This window comes from Coloeus monedula, assembly GCF_965178545.1.
Source record: "Coloeus monedula genome assembly, chromosome: 8".
Taxonomy (NCBI): Eukaryota; Metazoa; Chordata; class Aves; order Passeriformes; family Corvidae; genus Coloeus; species Coloeus monedula.
The window spans coordinates 37,939,888-37,959,270 of record NC_138788.1 but is presented as its reverse complement, the minus strand read 5'-3'; the positions used below and the strand labels follow the sequence as shown (position 1 = coordinate 37,959,270).

Here is a 19,383-nt window from a genome sequence, read left to right as displayed (position 1 = left end):
GCAAAATGTCACTGTCATTGTCATCTGGGCATGGGATCCAGGCCTCAGGTGGAGAGATTTGCCTCCTTTTTGGGCACAGTTCTGGCAAGATTTCTTTTTAATGAGTAAAACCACCCTGATACTTCTTTCTCAGTGCAGACTTTTGAAAATCAGGAGCATATTCACTAGAAAGGTGCTGATGCAAGAGGAGCAGCAGATGCGAGGCAGGGGCTGTGTGGTGATAACTGGTGAAAACTGGTTTATCCTGGGAAGTGATGGATCCCATTGAGGGAGCGCCATTCCCACCTTGCCAAAGCAGCTCAGTAACTCAGAGAAACTTGTTGTAATTCCAAATAATCCCAGAAGCGTGCCCAAAGGAATGGTTTCTTTGTGCTTCCCAGTGTATATTCTGGTGTCTGCTGCTATCCAGTCCCTCTTTCCACAAACCAGGCTCGAGGAGAAGCCATCCCTGGGGGCTCTCTGCTTTTCCCTGGGCTCCCAGTGTAGGAAGGGTCTCACAGTTCAGCTTAGTATCTGTGCAGGAAAAAATCAGTGAGTAAAGGTGAGTTTTACTCTGGGATCACAGAATCACAGAACATCCTGAGCTGGAAGGGACCCACAGGGGTCGAGCCCAGCTCCTGGCCTGGCACAGACGCCTCGGGAATCCCCCCACGCCTGAGAGTGTTGTCCAAACACTCCTTGCCTGTTTATCTTTCAGAATAAGAGCAGTGAGAGAGGGCTGCCAGCAGGAGTTGTATTTGCAGCCTGAAGCTGTGGGATCTGAGCCCAGGCAGAGTCTGGGGCAGGGGGAGCAGGGCTGAGGCAGCTCAGCAGCCACCCAGGGACACGAGCTGAGCCTGTGAGGATTTGCATCGTTTGCTCTTCCAAGCAAGGCTTGGATGGTGTTTAATAATCCTGCTCTTCTTGTTATTAAATGTGTCGGGTTTAATTCCGTCACTGTGAGCCCTGCTCTTACAGCTCTTGTCATCGGAAATCTCACTGAAAGCAGGGAAATGCTTTCTGTTGGCTTTTGCTGGTCACAGAGCTGCAGAGTTCTCGTGGCACTTTGGGCTTTTTTTCCAGTCAAAGCCAACGCTGGGGTTTGGCACAAAGGGGGGAGTTCCTGCCTGGCATCTCTGGGCTGCAAGGGCAGCACCAGGGAAGGTGCAGCACGGTCAGGGCTGGGCAAGGGCTGTGCTGGGGTGGGCACAGGGGCTTGAACAACCATTTCCCCCCAAAAGGGAAGAGATGAGGATGCTAAACCCCATCTACAATAATTCCTCTGAGGAATCTTTTCGATTGAGACTCGGCAGGTTTCCCAAATGCAGCAGCAAGGCATTGAAGAGCAATCAGAGCCGTGGCTCCCCGTGATTGTCCCTGTCTGAAGGCAGAGGGGAGCAGGAGACTTCACGGGGTTTTGGGGGATATTTTGTGCCCCTGAACCCAGCAGGTTTGGGGTGTGGGGCTGTCACTGTCATGGAATCACTGAATAGTTTGGGGCTGAGGGACCTTCAAAGGTCGATCCTGTCCAACCCCTGCAATATCTCCCCCCCCCAGGGAGCGTTTCTCTGGCTGATTTTGATGTTTCAAGCATCAGTAGCACAGGACAGAACTGTAAAACGTGGCTGAATGTGACACTTCAGCTTTCAGGGGCTTTGATTTGTTTTGATTTCACTTTGCTTTTCAAGCTGCTGTGACTTTCCTCGTTTTGCTGCTCATTTGGTGGAAATTGCAAAAGACCAGGTTGTTAAGAGAAGAGAAAGTGGAGAGGGAAATTTTCCCCCAGCACAGCTCATTGCAGAAGGTGCTCGTTGTCACTTAGTCCTGACTCTGCAGATTTTCAGGAATTCTTGCTGACTTCCTATCTCCTGTCTTCCCTTCCCGCTCCAATAAGCAATTTACTCCCAACATTTACCAGTTCCTGAAGTGGTTATGGCAATGCATATTGAAATGAAAGCTCCAAATTATCCTGCAGAAACAAAAGTGCAGCTCCTGCTTGTGCTGGGGAGGGTGCAGGGTCGGGCTCGGAGCCAGCAGGATTTGGGATTTGCTGGAGATCGAGAATCATGAAGTGGTTTGGGTGGGGATGACCTCAAAGCCCATCCCAGTGCCAGCCCTGCCATGGCAGGGACACCTCCCACTGTGCCAGGCTGCTCCCAGCCCCAGTGTCCAGCCTGGCCTTGGGCACTGCCAGGGTGGGAAGTATCCTGTGGAAGAGAGAGGTGATGTCTCTCCGTATTGCTGTTCTGCTCTGCACTGATTTATCTGTGCATATAGCCCTACCCAGCTGTAGTTCTGTGTCTCATGCTTTCATTTTTCATTTCACCAAAGACAGAAGACCCTTCACTAATTTTCTGACCTCCTTCTAGGGCAATTTATTCCTCTGATGGATGGTGTGACTTGGCTTCTACACCATCAGTTTTAAACTAAAAACACAAAGCATTTCCGTGCCAAAACCCAGAAGCAGCTCCTGCTTCTCCCAGTCCCTGTGATGGCCTCGAGTCTCCTGTGCCAGTGCCAGGCTGTGCCATCCCTGCTGAGAGCTCTGCCTTTCTAGGAACGAACATCCACGCTGGTGTCACCCCTCACCTTCCAGCTCATTGTCATTCTCCTGTGCTCCACCCCAGGTCACAAATGGATTATTTTTGTTACTTTCCAGTGCAGTAGAAAAGGAGCTCTTCAGTAGAAATTCACATACTCTTTTTTCAATTTATAAATGAAAAAAAGCCCAAACAAAAATAAACCACGGGAAACATGGATGAGGAAGTGCAAAGCAGTTGGGGTGATTCTGCCAAAACCAGTGATGCTGCCAAAATTTTGAGGGTTGTTTCTGTTTGGGTTTGGAAACCAGAGAAGTCTGATTTATAAAATTCTCCTCCTCTTTCCCACTGTTGATGGAAGTGGTCCATGGGACTCCCCTGGATTCCTGGCAGTGCCCAAGGCCAGGCTGGACATTGGGGCTGGGAGCAGCCTGGGACAGTGGGAGGTGTCCCTGCCATGGCAGGGGTGGGATTTAAGGTCCCCCCAACCCACACCAATCTGGGACTCTGTGGTGTAAATGCTGTTTGTGTCTGGTGTGTCCTTCTCTCTAAGCAGCCCAAACCACCCCTGTCTGCCCCTGCCACGTTTGTTTCCCGTTTCCAGCTGGGATCGAGGGGCTGTTGGCAGGTGCCAGCTGGGACAGAGCTGTGCCCACCCATCACCCCTGCCCTGTGACCCCCTCTGGGGTGGGTCCCAGGAGAAAGGGCAAGCAGGGATTGCCTTTCCCAGCCCCAGTTTGGGCTGAGAGGTCACAGGGCATCCCAAAGCACTGCAGGGTGCTGGGCTCTCTCCATCACCCCGGGAGCACCAGCTGAGCTCCAGCTCACCCAGTGAGCCTGGGGCTGAGTTTGGGGTGGCAGCGAGGGCAGGGCAGCTGTGCTGAGCCCTGCAGCAGCTGTGCCAGCTGTGCCAGCTGTGCTGGGCTGTTCTCCCCAGCAGCCCCTGTGCAGGCAGCCAAGGGCAGCTGCTGCTCAGGAAACACCACACGTTCCCAGGTCTGAGGCAGAGGGAAGGGCATAATCAGATTCAGAAAGTGCTGAATATTTTTAATGAACGTGTCTGGGCCTTACAAAGAAACAGAGGAAGGAAGGAAGATTTCTCAGAGGTGGCTCCTGGGCAGCCTTGTGTTTACCCAACAAGAACTGCCTTGAGGAGGAGTGTGCTGTGTCCTTGAGGGGAAGGGGGAGCAGAGCTCGGGGGCTGTGTGTAGCTGAAGGAGGCTGCCTGCCTAGTAAAAAGTCGATTCTTTTTTTTTATATAACTTCTCAATTCTTCCTTTTTATTTAAGCAAAGAGACCTCTCCTGTCCTTTGCAGATAGGCAGGAACGCCCCAAATTATCTCATCAGGACAGACAGTGCTTCTAAACGAAGCAAGTCCCTGGGCCCTGATCTCCAGTAACTTCTGGGGTCAGGAAATGCTGGCAATAGCAAAAATGATGGGGTGCATTTCTGGGCTGGGCTGTTGGACACGGTGGCTGCAGCTGCTGATTTCACTGCTCTTTTCCATTAAACAGCCTGCTCATGGCCCAGGATGTCACAAACTCCTCCCTGGGGCTGCGAACACTTTGGTTGCACCAGGATGAGCACAGGGGGCTCCTCACGAGGGGCAGGGCACCCACAGCAGGGGAGGTTTAGATCAGATATTAGGGATGTTTTTTCATGGAAGGGGATGTAAAGCTCTGGAACAGGGAATGGTGTAATCACCACCTCTGGAGGGGTTTCAGAGTCCTGTGATGTGGCACTTGGGGACGTGGTTTAATGGTGACCATGGGGGTGGTGCTGGTTGGATTTGATGGTCTGAAAGGTCTTTTCCAGCCTTAGTGACTCTGGGACTCCCTGATCCCAGCTGGTGCCAGTGTCATCCACCTTGGGCTGGGAACGGGCAAATTCCTCCAGAGTAATGTTCCAGTGGTGACAGAATTGGATGAGATCTGGATTTACTCTGATTCCTTCTCCCCACACCATCCTGCATCCCGGTCTCTTCTGCCTGGAACGTCCCTCACCAGCACAGAGCTGGATTTCTCTGCTGGGCTTGGCTCACCTCGGGCAGGAGCTTTGTGCTGGTGCTTCTGCCCGACCTGCATCACCCTCATCACACAGTGCTTAAGGTTATTATCTTCTCTGGCAACAGCTCTGAACTCTACCCCTGGTTCTTTCTCTCAGTTCAAGTCCAAATCCCACGGGAGATGTGGAGAGGCAGCAGGAGTGAGTTAAGTGGGAAATGCTGGCAGTGGTTTTTATGAGGAGCTGTGGTTTCCCTGCAGCACCGGGCAGGGGACTTTCACTCCCGGCGCTGGCTCCCGGAGCTCCCCACGCAGAGCTGGGAATTGCAGGCATTCCTCACATCCCACGGGGGCTGGGGGAAGTGCCCAGGAGCAGATCCCTCTCAGACATTTTAATGCCTTGAGCTCAGTGCCAGCGGTGGCTGAGCGGGGTTGGAAAACAGGGCAGACACAGGAGTGACCGGGGGATAAATCTGTGTCAGGCATGGAGCACCCTCCCCTCCTACCCTTTCCTGGCTCTGCTCACCCCTGTCCCTGTCACCTTCTCCTGGCCCTGATAACCCCTGTCCCTGTCATCTTCTCCTGGCTCTGCTCACCCCTGTCCCTGTCACCTTTCCCAGCTCTGCTCACCCCTGTCACCTTCTCCTGGCTCTGCTCACCCCTGTTCCTGTCACCTTTCCCAGCCCTGCTCACCCCCGTCCCTCTGACCTCTCCCATCTCTGTGTTCCCAAGGCTGCTCCCACAGGGCAGGGCAGCATCCTGCAGCTCTGGGATGAGGCTGGTGTGTGCCTGCCCTGCAGCCCAGCCGTGCTCATTACCCGCTGCTGGGAGCTGATTAGTGCCTGGCTCCACTCCTCTCCTCAAGGTTCTGTTCCTTCCAGCAGTCTCCAGGCATTTGGGGGAGATTCCTCTGCAGAGGAACGCGTTTCTTTATCCCAGTTTTGTAATTTGGTGTTAAAATGGAGTCTCAGAATCCCAGAGTGGTCTGGGCTGGGAATGACCTTAAAGCCCATCCATCCTTGAATCACACTGAGAAAAGCTGGGCTTAAACCCTTGCTGAGCTGAGCTTTACTATGAGGATGAAGTGCCTTGGCTTAGTTGGGAAAGGCACGAACTGAAATTAACTGCAGGAGCAGGAGCTCTCCATGGCTGGAGTCAGCTGCGGTGCAGTCCAGGACCAGCAGCCCATTGTTTTTCCTGTGCAGTGATTCCTGTTAGCAAAGGTGGGAATGTTGGTTTTCTGTTCTGGGAAAACTCTACTGTCCAGTTTAATTTGTGGGATTTGGCTCCTGGTTCCTGCTGGAGCTGAGGTACATCCAGTCATTTACAGGATGGGGAATTCCCCATTTTCTTCGTCAAGTGCTGAAGCAACTGTGCAAAAATGCCACTTCAGCTGCTGGGGGCTGGGTGTGTCCACTGCACCCTTCCCAGTCCAGCCAGTGTGGCTGTGGCCATGCCCAGCTTGGCAAGAGCGCCATCCCCGAGCTGCCCTTTCCCGGGAGCAGGGAGGGGACATTCCCTGGGGCTCCAGCAGCCCCTTGGCTGAGCCCCCTGTCCCTGTGGAAGGTTTTTGCTGCCAGAGGGACAGAGGAGGTGGGGCTGTGGGGCCCCAGTGCCCCGGGCAGAGGGGCTGGGGGTGCCAGTCCAGCCTTGGATCTCCCCTCTGGATTCCATCATCAGACACCAATCAGGGCAGTGGATCATTTGCAGTAGGATCCCCAGATTTCTTGCCCTTCCCCTTCTGCCTTCGTCTCCTTTGTCCCTGTGTCAGTTAATGGCAGTGTGGGTGGCTCTGTGTTTGGAAAATGCTGGGAGATGACTGAAATCATCTCAAGAATGGGCAGATGCTCTCCAAAGGCCCTGTGCTCGTCAGGCCTCTCGAGCTCTGCATCTTCCAAAACTTCAGAGGGAAGAACTTTCCTCCTCCCTCCCCTCCTCAGGATTGTTTTAGAGTAAAATTGGCTGGAATTTAATCATGAAGCACTCGGAGTGTGGGTTCATACTCAGGTGTAATTCCAGCCCAGGTTATGTTCAGTTCAGACCAGGGGCTGATATTGCATCGTGACATTCAACTCCATCCAGGCTTTATCTGTATTCCAAAGCCATCCGTTGCAAAGACTGCTCTTTATAAGCACAAAGAACTCCAAAGCATAAATATTTATTCCTTAAAGGTTAAGATTGCCTTAAATCATTCCAGCTTATTTGGTGAGCAGCAGTTATAATTAAAATAAGCAGTTGAACTCAATCTGCATGTATGAAATGCATATATATGTGTATATAAATATATATTTATATATACTTGACTCCGATGCGGATGGAAGCCGTGGGATAATTGCTTCCATCACATCAAAAGATGCACTGATATTGTTCCTGGATTGGATAATAAATCAACATAAAGAAGCAGCTGAAATTATATAATGGCAAGTCACGTTTGAACAGGCGGCAGAAGCCGAGGAGGGGATGAGCAGAGCTCGTCTCGAGTGCTGGCTGGGATTGCGGGAGATAATTATGCAAGTTATGGAAATGATTCCAGTTCTGGGTGCAGAGAATTCATAGAACCCAGACTGCTTTGGGTTGGAAGGCACATTCGAGTTTATCCCATCCCACCCCTGCCATGGCAGGGACACCTCCCACTGTCCCAGGCTGCTCCCAGCCCCAGTGCCCAGCCTGGCCTTGGGCACTGCCAGGGATCCAGGGGCAGCCCCAGCTGCACGGGAACTTCTCTGATGCTGGATTAGTGTTGGGGGGAAAAAAAAAAAAGTAATAACAAAATTATTTTCTGATCATCCTTATCTCATGTTTTTCCTGCAGAACTGCTTGTAGTTAATCTCCCCCTACCCCAAGGAAATCCTCACCTGGCAGGGTGGGCAGGCCCTGGCACAGGGTGCCCAGAGCAGCTGGGGCTACCCCTGGATCCCTGGTAGTGCCCAAGGCCAGGCTGGACACTGGGGCTGGGAGCAGCCTGGGACAGTGGGAGGTGTCCCTGTCATGGCAGGGGTGGCACTGGATGGGCTTTGAGCTCCCTTCCACCCAAACCCTTCTGGGATTCCATGGTTCTGTGCTGGAATATTGTGCTTTGGCACCTGGAATTGTAGGGACACAGATCTGTGAAGGGGTTCCGAGTGTGTGAGTTTTTTTAACAGACTGAACATTTCAGAAATGATCCATATTATTCTGAAATGTGGAGAAGTTGGGGTGGGAACTGTTTGACAGCTCATGAATAGCTCATGAAAGGAAGGGGCAGGAAATCCTGCAGCTTGGATTGTGCTTGGGAATTGTGTTACTGCCAGAGTCTGCTTTAAAGCAGGGATGTGTCTGCACAGTTTGGCAGTGGAGGCTTGTAAATGGGCCATGGGGACTGCTGCTGGGACACCTGGACTTCCCCTGGCAGGAGACGGTGTTGGGTGGCTGAGCTTCTGAAAAACTTGTGCCCAGTTAGTTGGAAACGAAGGCTCCAGGTGTGACCTCGGATGTGGCGCCAGCCAGGAATTGTGCAGACTGAGGAGCCTGGTGTAACTGGCCTGGTCCTATAATGCACATGAGCAGAGCAGTGCGTTTCTGCTCTGGGCCTTGTCCGAGCAGACTGTGAGCCCCTGGGTAAAGCTGCACTTTGAAATTACTGGCAAAATCATTTCCCATGGACAGAGTGGGACACAAAGAAGTTGTGATGAATAACAGTGGAAACCAGAGGGGTGTTATTTAAAATGAGAACACTGATCTTGCTGTGACCTGCTGGGAGGGCATTGATCTGTCCTGGCAAATTCTTATTTTGAGGGCCGCAATTTAATTAATTTTAAGTTTCTGGGACAGTTTATTGGCTGAGAATCCGTGGGCATTGTGGCCAGGAACTGAGCTGAACACAAACCTTGTTTTAACCCTGCAGTGGGGGCAGGGAGCTGTGTTAACAGATGAATTCACTGAATCATTCAGGCTGGAAAAGCTCCCTGAGATCCCCAAGTGCAGCTGCCAGTGCAGCACCACCGTGTTCACCACTGACCACGGCCTCGAGTGCCGAGAGCCGGGGCAAAAAAGCTGAGGCTTTTAAGGGAATTTTTATTTGCTTGGGAAAAACGCCATTCTTTCCTTGTGGTTTGCTCCCAGGTTCTGCCTCCAGGCTGGACACTGCCGTGGGCCCCTTGGTGCCAGCACAGGTCACCCGTGTCACCGCCGTGTCCGCGCCCGCCGTCACCTTCATGGCCACCAACCTGATGGATCAGGCACGAGCAGGTGGGTCCTGGCCCCATGTCCTGCTTCCGTGGCTGGGGGGTCTGTGGCGTGTCTGTGTCCTGCAGGGATGGGGTCTCCGAGGAATCACCCTGGGTTTGATGGGTTTGCTGTGCTGGGGTTGTGCTGGTGCTTCTTTTGCCTGACCTGGGGCCACTCAGCCAAGGAGGGGCTGCCACCCTTGTCGCCTTTGAGGCACCATGGGGCCCTGAGGGCACCTTCCTGGCACTGTTCTGTGGAAAAAAATGGTGTTTATGAGGAATTGCTAGGGATCAGTTCAGACATGACCTATCTGATCCTTCACCCCGGGGATTACACTTTGTTACCCAGAGAAGCTGTGGCTGCCCCAGCCCTGGAAGGGTCCAGGGGTTGGATGGGGTGTGGAGCAGCCTGGGATAGTGGAAGGGGTGGCACTGGATGGGCTTTGAGGTCCCTCCCAACCCAAACCAGGCTGTGGTTCCATGATTTCCAGGGCAGTGGCAAACAGCACCTCTTGGGCAGTGCTGGATGTGTGCCTGGAACACCCAACCATGGAATAAGTTTGTCCTTGAATCCACACCAACAAAGAATTTGTCTGTGTTGCTCTCCTGTTCCCATTACAAATCCCCTGAACAATAATAGGGAGGGTGGGGAGTGATTGTTACAGGGAGGAGAAAAGCTCAGCTCAAGAGTTGTTCTGAGAGGGGAAAGGAGCACTTGGAGGGCAGCAAAAGTGGTCAGAGCAGCAGACAAACACCAGTTACAGGGGAAAGCAGCATGAGAAGGCAGGGGCTGGAGTGGGAGCTGTGTCCCTGGAGCCGTGGTGAGGGGGGAAGGTGGGACCCCACTGCCTGGAGCAGGGCAGGGGCTGGCTGATGGGGCCAGCACTGGAGTGCCTCCCTTGGATTGAGTAAGAGCCAGCAGAGGATGAGCTGGGGACCAGCCAGGGAAGGTTTTAGCCTGATCTCCAACACCAGAGCAATGAGGTTGTGGGGAGAGACAGAACTGACCTGTGGAGATTCTGGGGGAGGGTAAACCCCACAGTGTGGGATGTGTGCACTGAATAAATCCAGTTCTCAGGAGCACTTAAATCAAAAATTTAAACTTTTTTGAGATTAGTGGAGGTTTGGCCTCTACATATTTTTACAAAACAAATTTTATTATGCCTTGTCCACAGCTCCTCATGGCATGAATCCATCTTCCCTCTTCCCCTCCCTCTCTAATTCTGCTTTTATTGAGGTGTTTGTGATCACACCAAACATCCTCTGTGCTATACCCAAGGTAGCTTTGCTGCTTCACCTTTCCTTGCCATGCTGTGAATTATTCATGTCCCTGCACCTGCCGTGGAGCCTGGGAGAAGCCTCTTTAATCAGGAGCCTTTATCTCCATCTCCTGCTCATCCTCCGGCAGCCGAGCAGGAACTCACCAGTGCTGACTGAGCTGCTGAGTTTGGGGGCAAAAAAGGGCTTGGGAATGTGTCGTGGTGGCTTCACTGTTGGGCTGCAGCTTCATTGTGCACTTAAGAGGGGGGGAAAGGTTAATTAATGAACGAAGAGTAAATCTGGGTGAAGGTGTGCCCCAGTGAACGCCTCGTGTTGGTCCTGCCCAGCGTGGGCAGAGGAGGGGAGGTTTCCCCTGGGGCTCCACGGCCCCGTGGCACAGCCAGCCCCACTCCAGGGCCAGGAGCTCCTGCCCTGGCCTCACTGGGAATTCCTGAGTCTGGGGAAGGAGAAACAACCTTGGATTATTTTCCTCTTTACATTGTATTTAGGGAAAGCACTCAGTGTTCAACTGCAGGTGTAAAACTAAATGGCTCCTGCTGTGCACAGGGGCTTTCAGGACTTTCCTTTGTTATTTTATTTTATTTGGGGTTTTTTTTTATTCCCATCTTCTTTTATATGTGCTGACTGCCCAAAATGCTGTGGCAGTGTGTTCCACGTGGGAATGCCCAGGGAGCTGCCTGCTGCAGGAGCTCACCCACGGGTGCAGCGAGGGCTGCAGCACCCAAGGGTCTCCCTGGGGCCTTGGCTTTGCTGGGAGGGTGCTGGGAGGGAGCTTTCACAGGAGGGGAAAGGAGAGGAGCTTTCAGGAGGGATCAGAGACCGCCTCGGGTGCTGCAGCACAGTGTCTGTCTCCCTCAGGAGCTGTGGGAGGTTCAGGGGCAGAGAGGCTCTGTGCCCACACCAGCACCTCCCCACCCTGAGCCTCAACCTCATCTTCATTAATAAATGACCAAGGCAATTACCTTGTGCTGAACCCTCCTTTCCACAGTCCAGAGCTCCTGGAGTGTGCTTTGGGGTCTCCTCCTATTTCAGTTTAAATCTGGCTGTTTACATCTGTGTATTATTGGCTGGGAGGGTGGGCAGGCCCTGGCACAGGGTGCCCAGAGCAGCTGGGGCTGCCCCTGGATCCCTGGCAGTGCCCAAGGCCAGGCTGGACATTGGGGCTGGGAGCAGCCTGGGACAGTGGGAGGTGTCCCTGCCATGGCAGGGCTGGCACTGGGTGGGCTTTGGGGTCCCTTCCCACCCAAACCATTCCAGGATTCCATGGTTTGTATTAATGCTTCCAAAGCCAGGGAATGTTTTCCTGTTCCTCATGCCTGTGTGCCTGTGCCTGCATGTGGATGAAATATCTTGGCTGCTTCTCAAACCAGCAACCAGTGACGACTGTAAAAGTACCAACATCACCTCTGGCCATTGCCTGTGGCCTCTGCAGGTGCTGGTCCCGGGGCTGGCCCTGGCAGTGGCCCTGTGCCACCCCTCTGTGCCAGGCCTTGCTGAGTGCTGTCCTTCCCTTCCCAGGGGCCAGGCAGGGGCAGGCCAAGGTGGGCACTGACACCGAGTGTGGCTTCCCTGTGTTCAAGGACCAAGGTGCCCGAAAAGCTTTGATTCCCAATTACCAGATATCCAGGGAAGGAAGATGAATTTAGAGCCCCTTTTGATGTGCATCAGCAGCTCCCTGCTCCTGGCTCCTTTAATGTGGAAATTAATGGCTCTGGTTTGTAAATCTTCTTTTTTGCTCCCCATAAAAAGGGAGAAGTCATCTTCTGAGCAAAATGCCATGGATTTAATGTTTTATTATTCTGAGATATTCAAGGGAAGCAGAGTCAAATGGGGGCCTGTTCTGTACCCGGAGTGAAGTTAATGGAGTAGCATTTAGAGATGAATCTTCCCCACAGAACCACAAAATCCCAGACTGGTTTGGGCTGGAAGCTCCTCCCATTTCCTCCCTGCCATGGCAGGGACACCTCCCACTGTCCCAGGCTGCTCCAAGCCCCAATGTCCAGCCTGGCCTTGGGCACTGCCAGGGATGTCCAAATTAAGAAAATGCCGTATTTCTTAATGTCTTGCTGTGCAAACTCCTTTTTTGGGATGGTTGGGTCTCTGTCTCACACCTGCTGCCTTCTTGCCTTTCCCTGTTGTCCCTCAAGGCCTCTCTGTTATCGACACACAGTTTTTGTAGGCAGCAGACATTTCAGGGTTTAGGATTTCAGGATGGTTTAGGGTTTAGGATTTCAGGATGGAGACAGCCGTCTGTAACAGAGAGGGAAATGTGCTTTCCCTGCTTCCAGTGGGAATCAATCCAGCGTTCCCTGGGGATTCCCACAGAGGTTACCTGGAGCACAGCAGGATCTGGGGGCTGGGAGCAAGGGGATGTCTGGGGGTCGTGGTCCCTGGGGGGAAGAGGATCAGAGAATTGGGGAATCCTTTAGGCTGGGAAAACCCTCTGAGATCCCTGAGTCCAACCATGAACCCAGCCCTGCCCAGCCACCTCTGCCCGTGTGCCCGAGGGTGTCCCGTGGGGGCTCTGGGAAGGCAGGACACCACACTCAGTGCAGTAAAAGCCTCTCCCTGAGCTCTGGGAATGGCTTCCACTAAAATGTGGTGTTTGGAGAGGAGATGCATCCCGGGCACAAGGGGTGTGTGAATAAAGGAGGAAGAGGTGGCAGGAGGAGGCTCAGAGCCACAGGCAGCAGTTTGGGTTTTCTTCACCAGTTTTGGCTTGTTGTGGGTTTATTTATTTCACATTAAAAGAGCTCCTTTCCCCTCACAGATCATGGCAAGGAATCGAGCAGAGCCTCCTGCCCCCCGACGCTGATTCTGCACACGGAGAGGAAGAGTGTCCCCACGGGCAGTGACAGTGACAAGGTCTGTGCTGGAGCTTCTTCCAGAGCCTCCTGGGACCTGTGAGCTGCACAAATCTGGGTCAGGGTCAGGACTGGCCTGGCTGGAGCTGTGCAGGAGCCCTGTCACTGTCAGAGGACCAGGGGAGGGATGCTCAGGGCTGGTTTGCTCCCCATGGAATCTCAGACTGGTTTGGGTTGGGAGGGGACCTCAAAGCCCACCCAGTGCCAGCCCTGCCATGGCAGGGACACCTCCCACTGTCCCAGGCTGCTCCAGCCCCAATGTCCAGCCTGGCCTTGGGCACTGCCAGGGATCCAGGGGCAGCCCCAGCTGCTCTGGGCACCCTGTGCCAGGGCCTGCCCACCCTCCCAGGGAACAATTCCTGCCCAATCTCCCATCCAGCCCTGCCCTCTGGCACTGGGAAGCCATTCCCTGTGTCCTGTCCCTCCATCCCTTGTCCCCAGCCCCTCTCCAGCTCTCCTGGAGCCCCTTTAGGCCCTGCAAGGGGCTCTGAGCTCTCCCTGGATCCTTCTCCTCTCCAGGTTGAACCCCCCCAGCTCTCCCAGCCTGGCTCCAGAGGGGCTCCAGCTCTGGGAGCAGCTCTGTGGCCTCGTCTGGACTCTCCAGCAGCTCCAAACGTGTTTTTGCTGTTTGATGGGGACAGAGGTGCAGCTGGGGGACAATCAGTCACCCTGGCAGTGGTGATGTCCCTGAGAGTCCCAGAGGAGCAGGGAAGGAGCAGAGCTGGCACAGGGCCCTCCCTGGGCTCTGGGGAGCCCCCGCTGCTCCCAGGCTCATTCCTGTCCTGGTCAGAGCCACACTTGGAGTTATCCCTCATCCCACTCTCCCAAGGGACCCGTTGGTGTGGACAGAAGGTGTTGGCTGCTTTGTCCCTTACACTGCTCTAAGTGGGGAGGCATTTTTAGCCCTTCCTGTTTATCTGGGCTGCTCCAGAGGCAGCTGGCTGTCCATAAAGCCTCTCCTGGAATTCTGGCCCTGAGGTGACCCACTCCAGGCCGAGGGGTGATTTGTACACCAGGAACAGTTCTCTGCTCCAGCTTTATTTGTTAACTCATCCCTCTCTGTGTCTCTCCAGGATCACTCCTTCAAACTCGTGAGCGAGGCTGACAGCGCTTCCAACGGGAACAAGCCCGTGGCGTCCACCCCAGTGCCGGGATCCCCATGGTGAGGAGGTGCCAGAGCCCTTCCCCAGTGCCACCCCCTTCCCACTGTGCCTTCCTGGGCTGGGGCATGGGCAAAACACTGCCAGGGCTTCAGCAGCAACGCTGGGTTCCTGGTGCAGCGCCTGGCAGAGCTTTTCCTCGTTAATCACAGCCTTAGGGAGACTGGGGCGGGGGAGCCACGACCACCAGCCAGATCCCTGGGATCTGCAGGCTGGGCTCTGCCTCGCTGTGTCTCAGCTTGGGTGGTGCTTGGATTGAGCAGAGAGGAAAACCAGGATTTAAAAGAAAAGGTTGCTTTTTGGGGCCAGATCCTCTCTCTCCCAGTTCTTTCAGTGGCAGGGGTGACTCTGCCTGTCTTGCAGAGCTGGTGTTGGCTGCAGGCTGTGTCTGACACAGGCTGTGTCTCATGGTCCAGGTTCCCTGAGCACGTTCCCCATCAGGTGACAACATGAGCTGTTGTCATGTCACCAAAGCTCTTGTGACATTTCTAAGCAGATAAACCCTTCTGCACTTTCTGCCCTGAGAGGTTGACAGAAGGATTTTCGTCTCCTTCACCCCTATAATAATTAGTTTCTATTTAGGGGCTGACATCCATGGGATCTTTGCTCCCAGCCCCAATGTCCAGCCTGGCCTTGGGCACTGCCAGGGATCCAGGGGCAGCCCCAGCTGCTCTGGGCACCCTGTGCCAGGGCCTGCCCACCCTCCCAGGGAACAATTCCCAATTCCCAATATCCCATCTATCCCTACCAGCCAAGTCTGTCTCTTCACCTAAATGCCTGGATTTTTCCCTTCCTTCTGGAACAGCTGTGGTATTTCTGGAGCCTTGGTTTGGGACTGTTCCTGTCCACCCCCCTTGGTGTTCTCCAGGGCCTGCTGGGTCGGGGTTTCTGGGAGAACAGAGCTTCTCACAGTCCCATAACTCTTCCAAATCATTCCAACTCGAGGAAGAACCTCTCTTGTGAGGTAGATACCCAGTGGTTTGTGATCCACACCATTGCGCATGAAGAGACGTGGAGTATTCATGTAGTGTTTATAGGATGTGTACTATATATTACATAGTTACATAGGCAATATGTCAGAAAGGTTAGTAAAGATATTTATCATGTGCATGTCACTGAATCAAGGATGCCAAAACTTCCATGGGTTTGTGCAGCCAATTTTATGGGATCTTCCCTGCCCTACACGGGGTGTGTTGGGTTATTTTATGGCAGTACCCTGCAGTGATGGAGCACTTTTCCTGTTTCCAGTCTTTTACCTGGACCAGACCCTTTTAAACCCAGCTTTGAACCCTGCTTTTAATAACAATTAAGCATCAGAGCTTGTAATTATGAGGTTGGTTCCTTCCAGGTAATTTTGCTTCAGAGACAGCAGCATTTTCCTCCCAGCAGTGTGTGTGTCTCAGAATGGGTTTAGTTCTCATTGGGATTCAGGAAGCACCAGCCTGAGATGGAAATTCTGTTTGTTTATTTACATATAAATTTAGGGACGTACATCTCCAGGTTTTTGAATGTCTGTTAAGGATGGTGCAATAGTTATTTTCATATTATTTTGGCTGATTCCAAATGAATGTCAGGACAAGGAGCTGAACTGCTGCCGTGCATATTTCCCTGGCCAAGCCCAGGGACCGTGGCTGCTGCTGCAGAGCTGGGTCACGTTCGGCAGATCCCAAACAGAGCCCTAAAAATCATCCTAAAGATTTGGGGTGGCAGGGGGACCTGTCAGAGCAGGTGGGAGCTGGCTGGGATGCCATGGGGGCAGCACAGGGATGCTGTGGGGATGCCATGGGGAAGCTGTTGGGATGCCATTGGGATGCCATGGGGTTGGCACAGGGATGGCACAGGGATGCTGTGGTTGCACCTCTCCCCGCCAGTGCAGCAGGTGAGGCTCCCATGGCCACCTGCCAACCTGTGGCATCGAGGCAAGGGCCACACAGCCCCACAGCCAGAGCTCCTGCCCCTGGCTGCTCTCAGCCATGGCTCCAAAACCTGGAATGTCCTTCCCTGGGGCTGCTCCTGCTGGGAGCACCACGGCCTTCTCCTCACCTGGTCCTGTTGCCCTTCCCTGACAGACTGTTTCACCTGCTGCTTTTGGGGCTGTTTCAGCCCTGTCTGTGCCCGTGTGTGGGTGAGAACAGCATTCCCTGCCCGGGGTGCTGGGGGGCTGGCAGGGCAGGGCAGGGCAGGGCTGGGCTCCCCGCGGTGTCCCCGGGGTGCCCCTCAGGGCTGCAGTGCCCCTGCTGCGGGCACGGTTCCTGTCGCTGGACACGCTCTAAGGCTGGTTTATCGCTTGGAGCAGGTGTGTAGTCTGGACTGGAGATGACCGCGTGTTCTTCTTCAACCCCACCATGCAGCTGTCAGTGTGGGAGCGGCCGCTGGACCTGAGGCACCGCGGGGACATCAAGCGGCTGCTCGAGGACCCCCCGCACAAGCGCAAGCTGGAGGCTGCAGCAAGTAACTAAACCCTGGCACTGGGGGCCTCTCCCTAAACTCCAGTAGCCCCTGGAACCTGGAGCTGAGTGTGGAGGTGGAGGTTTGAGACCCGGAGTGAGAGTGGGTGTCCCGGGGAGATTCCCGATGGAGGATTGCGTGGAAATTGATGTGCATTGCAAAATCCTTGTTTTCACTGGAGTGCTGAGCTGGGGATTGAACCTTCTCCTTCCTGGCAGTGAAGAAGCAGGTGGCTTCCTTTAGGAGATGAATCTTTGATGGATACAATCCCTCTCAGAAGGCACAGTGTGTTTTATTGCCCGAGTCAGGGTGTACATTAGGAATGCATTAGCAGTGCATTACTCAGCTGCTCCCAGAGCACACACTCCATGGCTAATGATCATCCAGCCAAGCTGTGGAGGAGGGAAAATCCCAGCAGTGAATCTCTAATGGGCACTGAGAGGCTTGGTGCAAAGGCTCCCCTGCTCCTGGGAGCTGCTCTGTCCTGTGTCAGTGCTCCTGAGGCTTCACACTGGCTTTACTGGGACTGCTGTCCCTTACTGGGGGACATCAGTCACAGCAGTCTTTGGAATTGCTCCTGGCCTTGGCTGGCTGCTTGGAATTCTTCAGTATTCTGGTTTTGGTGGAGAAAGAACAGTCACCATCCTTCAGCTGCTGCTTGGAATTCTCTAGTGGTGAGGGAGAAGAGCGGAGGGGGAAAGAAGCGAGACTTTTCTCATTGTTTGCAAGGGCAGTGTTTCATAACTGAATCAGGGTGGTGGCACTGCCAGGCAGCATGCTGCAGGACCTGCCTGTCCCCTCAGGCCAGCAGGGCTGGGCACTGGCTGTGAGCTACAGGCACTGCTGCCAGTGAACTGCTGTAAACCCCTAAAGAACCACTGCAAACTCCTAATTAACCCCTGCAAACCCCAAAGAACCACTGCAAACCCCAGTGAACCACTGCAAACCCCAGTGAACCACTGCAAACTCCTAATTAACCACTGCAAACTCCTAATTAACCACTGCAAACCCCAAAGAACCCCTGCAAACCCCAGTGAACCCCTGCAAACCCCAAAGAACCACTGCAAACTCCTAATTAACCACTGCAAACCCCAAATTACCACTCCAAACCCCAATGAACCCCTGAAAACCCCAAAGAACCCCTGCAAACCCCCAGTTAACCATTACAACCCCATGCCTGCAGGGAGATAAAAGTGAGCCATTATCAGCTTTTCTGTCAGAGAAAAGCAGCTCCAAGGAGGGTTCTCTGTCTGTGTCCTCCTTATCCACACAGCCTGTAATTCCATTTTTCTCTAGGAATTTCCATCAGCAGGTGCCTGTGTATATATTGCTGTACAATTTTTGTGCATGGCTGGAAGAACTTTAGCTGTGTATCTATTTCCTCCAAAGCCTACCTGCTGGAATTCATTCTGCAGGGTGGAAACAGAGCTTTTATTGCAGGATCTATTGAAAGCACAGTGAATTCCTGCCAAGGCATGGCCAGAGACAAAGCTGAGGGTCATTGTTCCTGCTCTGTAATTAATTAACTGAGGAGTCTAAAATCGGGGCTGATAGGTGCCACTTCAAAAATCTATTTTTTGCTGTGTTCCATCCTTCTTATTTATTATCTCTACCACAAAGATTTGATTCATGCTCCTGGTTTTTTATGGCCATGACTTTCATTGTTGTTAAGTAGTCTTAATCTTCCCTGCTGTAATTGGGCCTTGTGGTTGCTGAGTGCTGGAGCAGGTTATAATTAGTGTAGATCAGCTCTGAGGTGAGGGGGATTATTTGTTACCTCTCCTCTGAGCTTGTAATCTTCAGTAAATAAATAACACCAACGAGCTGAGTGTGCCCAGCAATGCTTCCCACATTTATTTAGCTGAGTGGCTGCTGCTGAGTTTTAATTAGAATTTTCAAATCAAACATCTGAAAATAAAAGATGTCAAGCAAAGTTATCCATGGGATGCTCTGGGCTGTCTCCGCTGAAGGATCAAGTGCTTTTTAAATTTGGGCATAAATGAAAAATTACTCATTTATCAATTACTCCTCCTGCACCAAGTGTTTGTTCCAGGAGGTTGATGTGGCTCTTCCCTAATGGGTTCCCATCAGGCCATCCCATGGGGCTGGAGGGGAGGAGCAGCTCCTCCCAGGGCCCAGAGCAATTTATCTGCTTTGATCTCTTCCTTCAGCTGCTCCTGGCCTGTCTGGGTGCTCAGGCTGAGGAAGTTTTTCCAGCTAATTAAAGAAAACGGACATTATGGAGTCATCAAATCATGGAATGCTTGGGTTGGGAGGGGCCTCAAAACCCACCCGGTGCCAGCCCTGCCATGGCAGGGACACCTCCCACTGTCCCAGGCTGCTCCAAGCCCCAATGTCCAGCCTGGCCCTGGACACAGTTGGTAGAATTCCTACTGAAAACCAGTGATGATGTCATTTACTGAATTCCTGCAGATCCTTTGGACCCTTTGGCATTCAGACGAGAGTCTGAAGCCCATCCCTAGAAACAGCACATGAATATTTCCCAGCCCAGGTGCTGGGGACCCTTCAGTGCAGGCACTGCAGGGATGTGACTGCTGGTGCTGGGTCCCTTGGGCTTTGGTGAGAGCTGCCGCTGGTGGAGGTGAGGAGAAGCCATTTCAGAATTCAGTGTTTGTTCCCCTTGTCTGTGACTGCAGATCCAGGCTCTGAGTCCCTCAGGGACGCGTGGTCAGGTCAGACCAGGGGGTGACACTGCCTTGGAGCTGCTCTGCAGCCTCAGGAGTGTGGAGGGTGTTGGATCTCCCCAGGTGCTGCTGGAATTCCTGGGAAAGCAGCCTTAGATTGGCTGATAGGAGGAAGAGAAGTGGGAAAGGAGGGAAGCTCTGCTGGGAGTCACCTCCAGTGAATCCTTCAGTGCCAGCATGGAAATGATCTTGCAGGA

At 53.2% G+C, this 19,383-nt stretch overlaps 1 protein-coding gene across 1 annotated transcript in view; it reads left to right on the top strand.

Moving 5' to 3' along the window:
- Positions 1–19,383, top strand: part of TCERG1L (transcription elongation regulator 1 like) — a gene marked incomplete at both ends in the record, with an annotated part of 49,694 nt that overhangs the window by 22,116 nt on the left and 8,195 nt on the right. The window contains 4 exons of the mRNA XM_082286103.1: positions 8,625–8,750; positions 12,780–12,874; positions 13,947–14,035; positions 16,330–16,484. Coding sequence (XP_082142229.1) covers positions 8,625–8,750; positions 12,780–12,874; positions 13,947–14,035; positions 16,330–16,484 — 465 coding nt within the window. The remainder of the gene's footprint in view (positions 1–8,624; positions 8,751–12,779; positions 12,875–13,946; positions 14,036–16,329; positions 16,485–19,383) is intronic.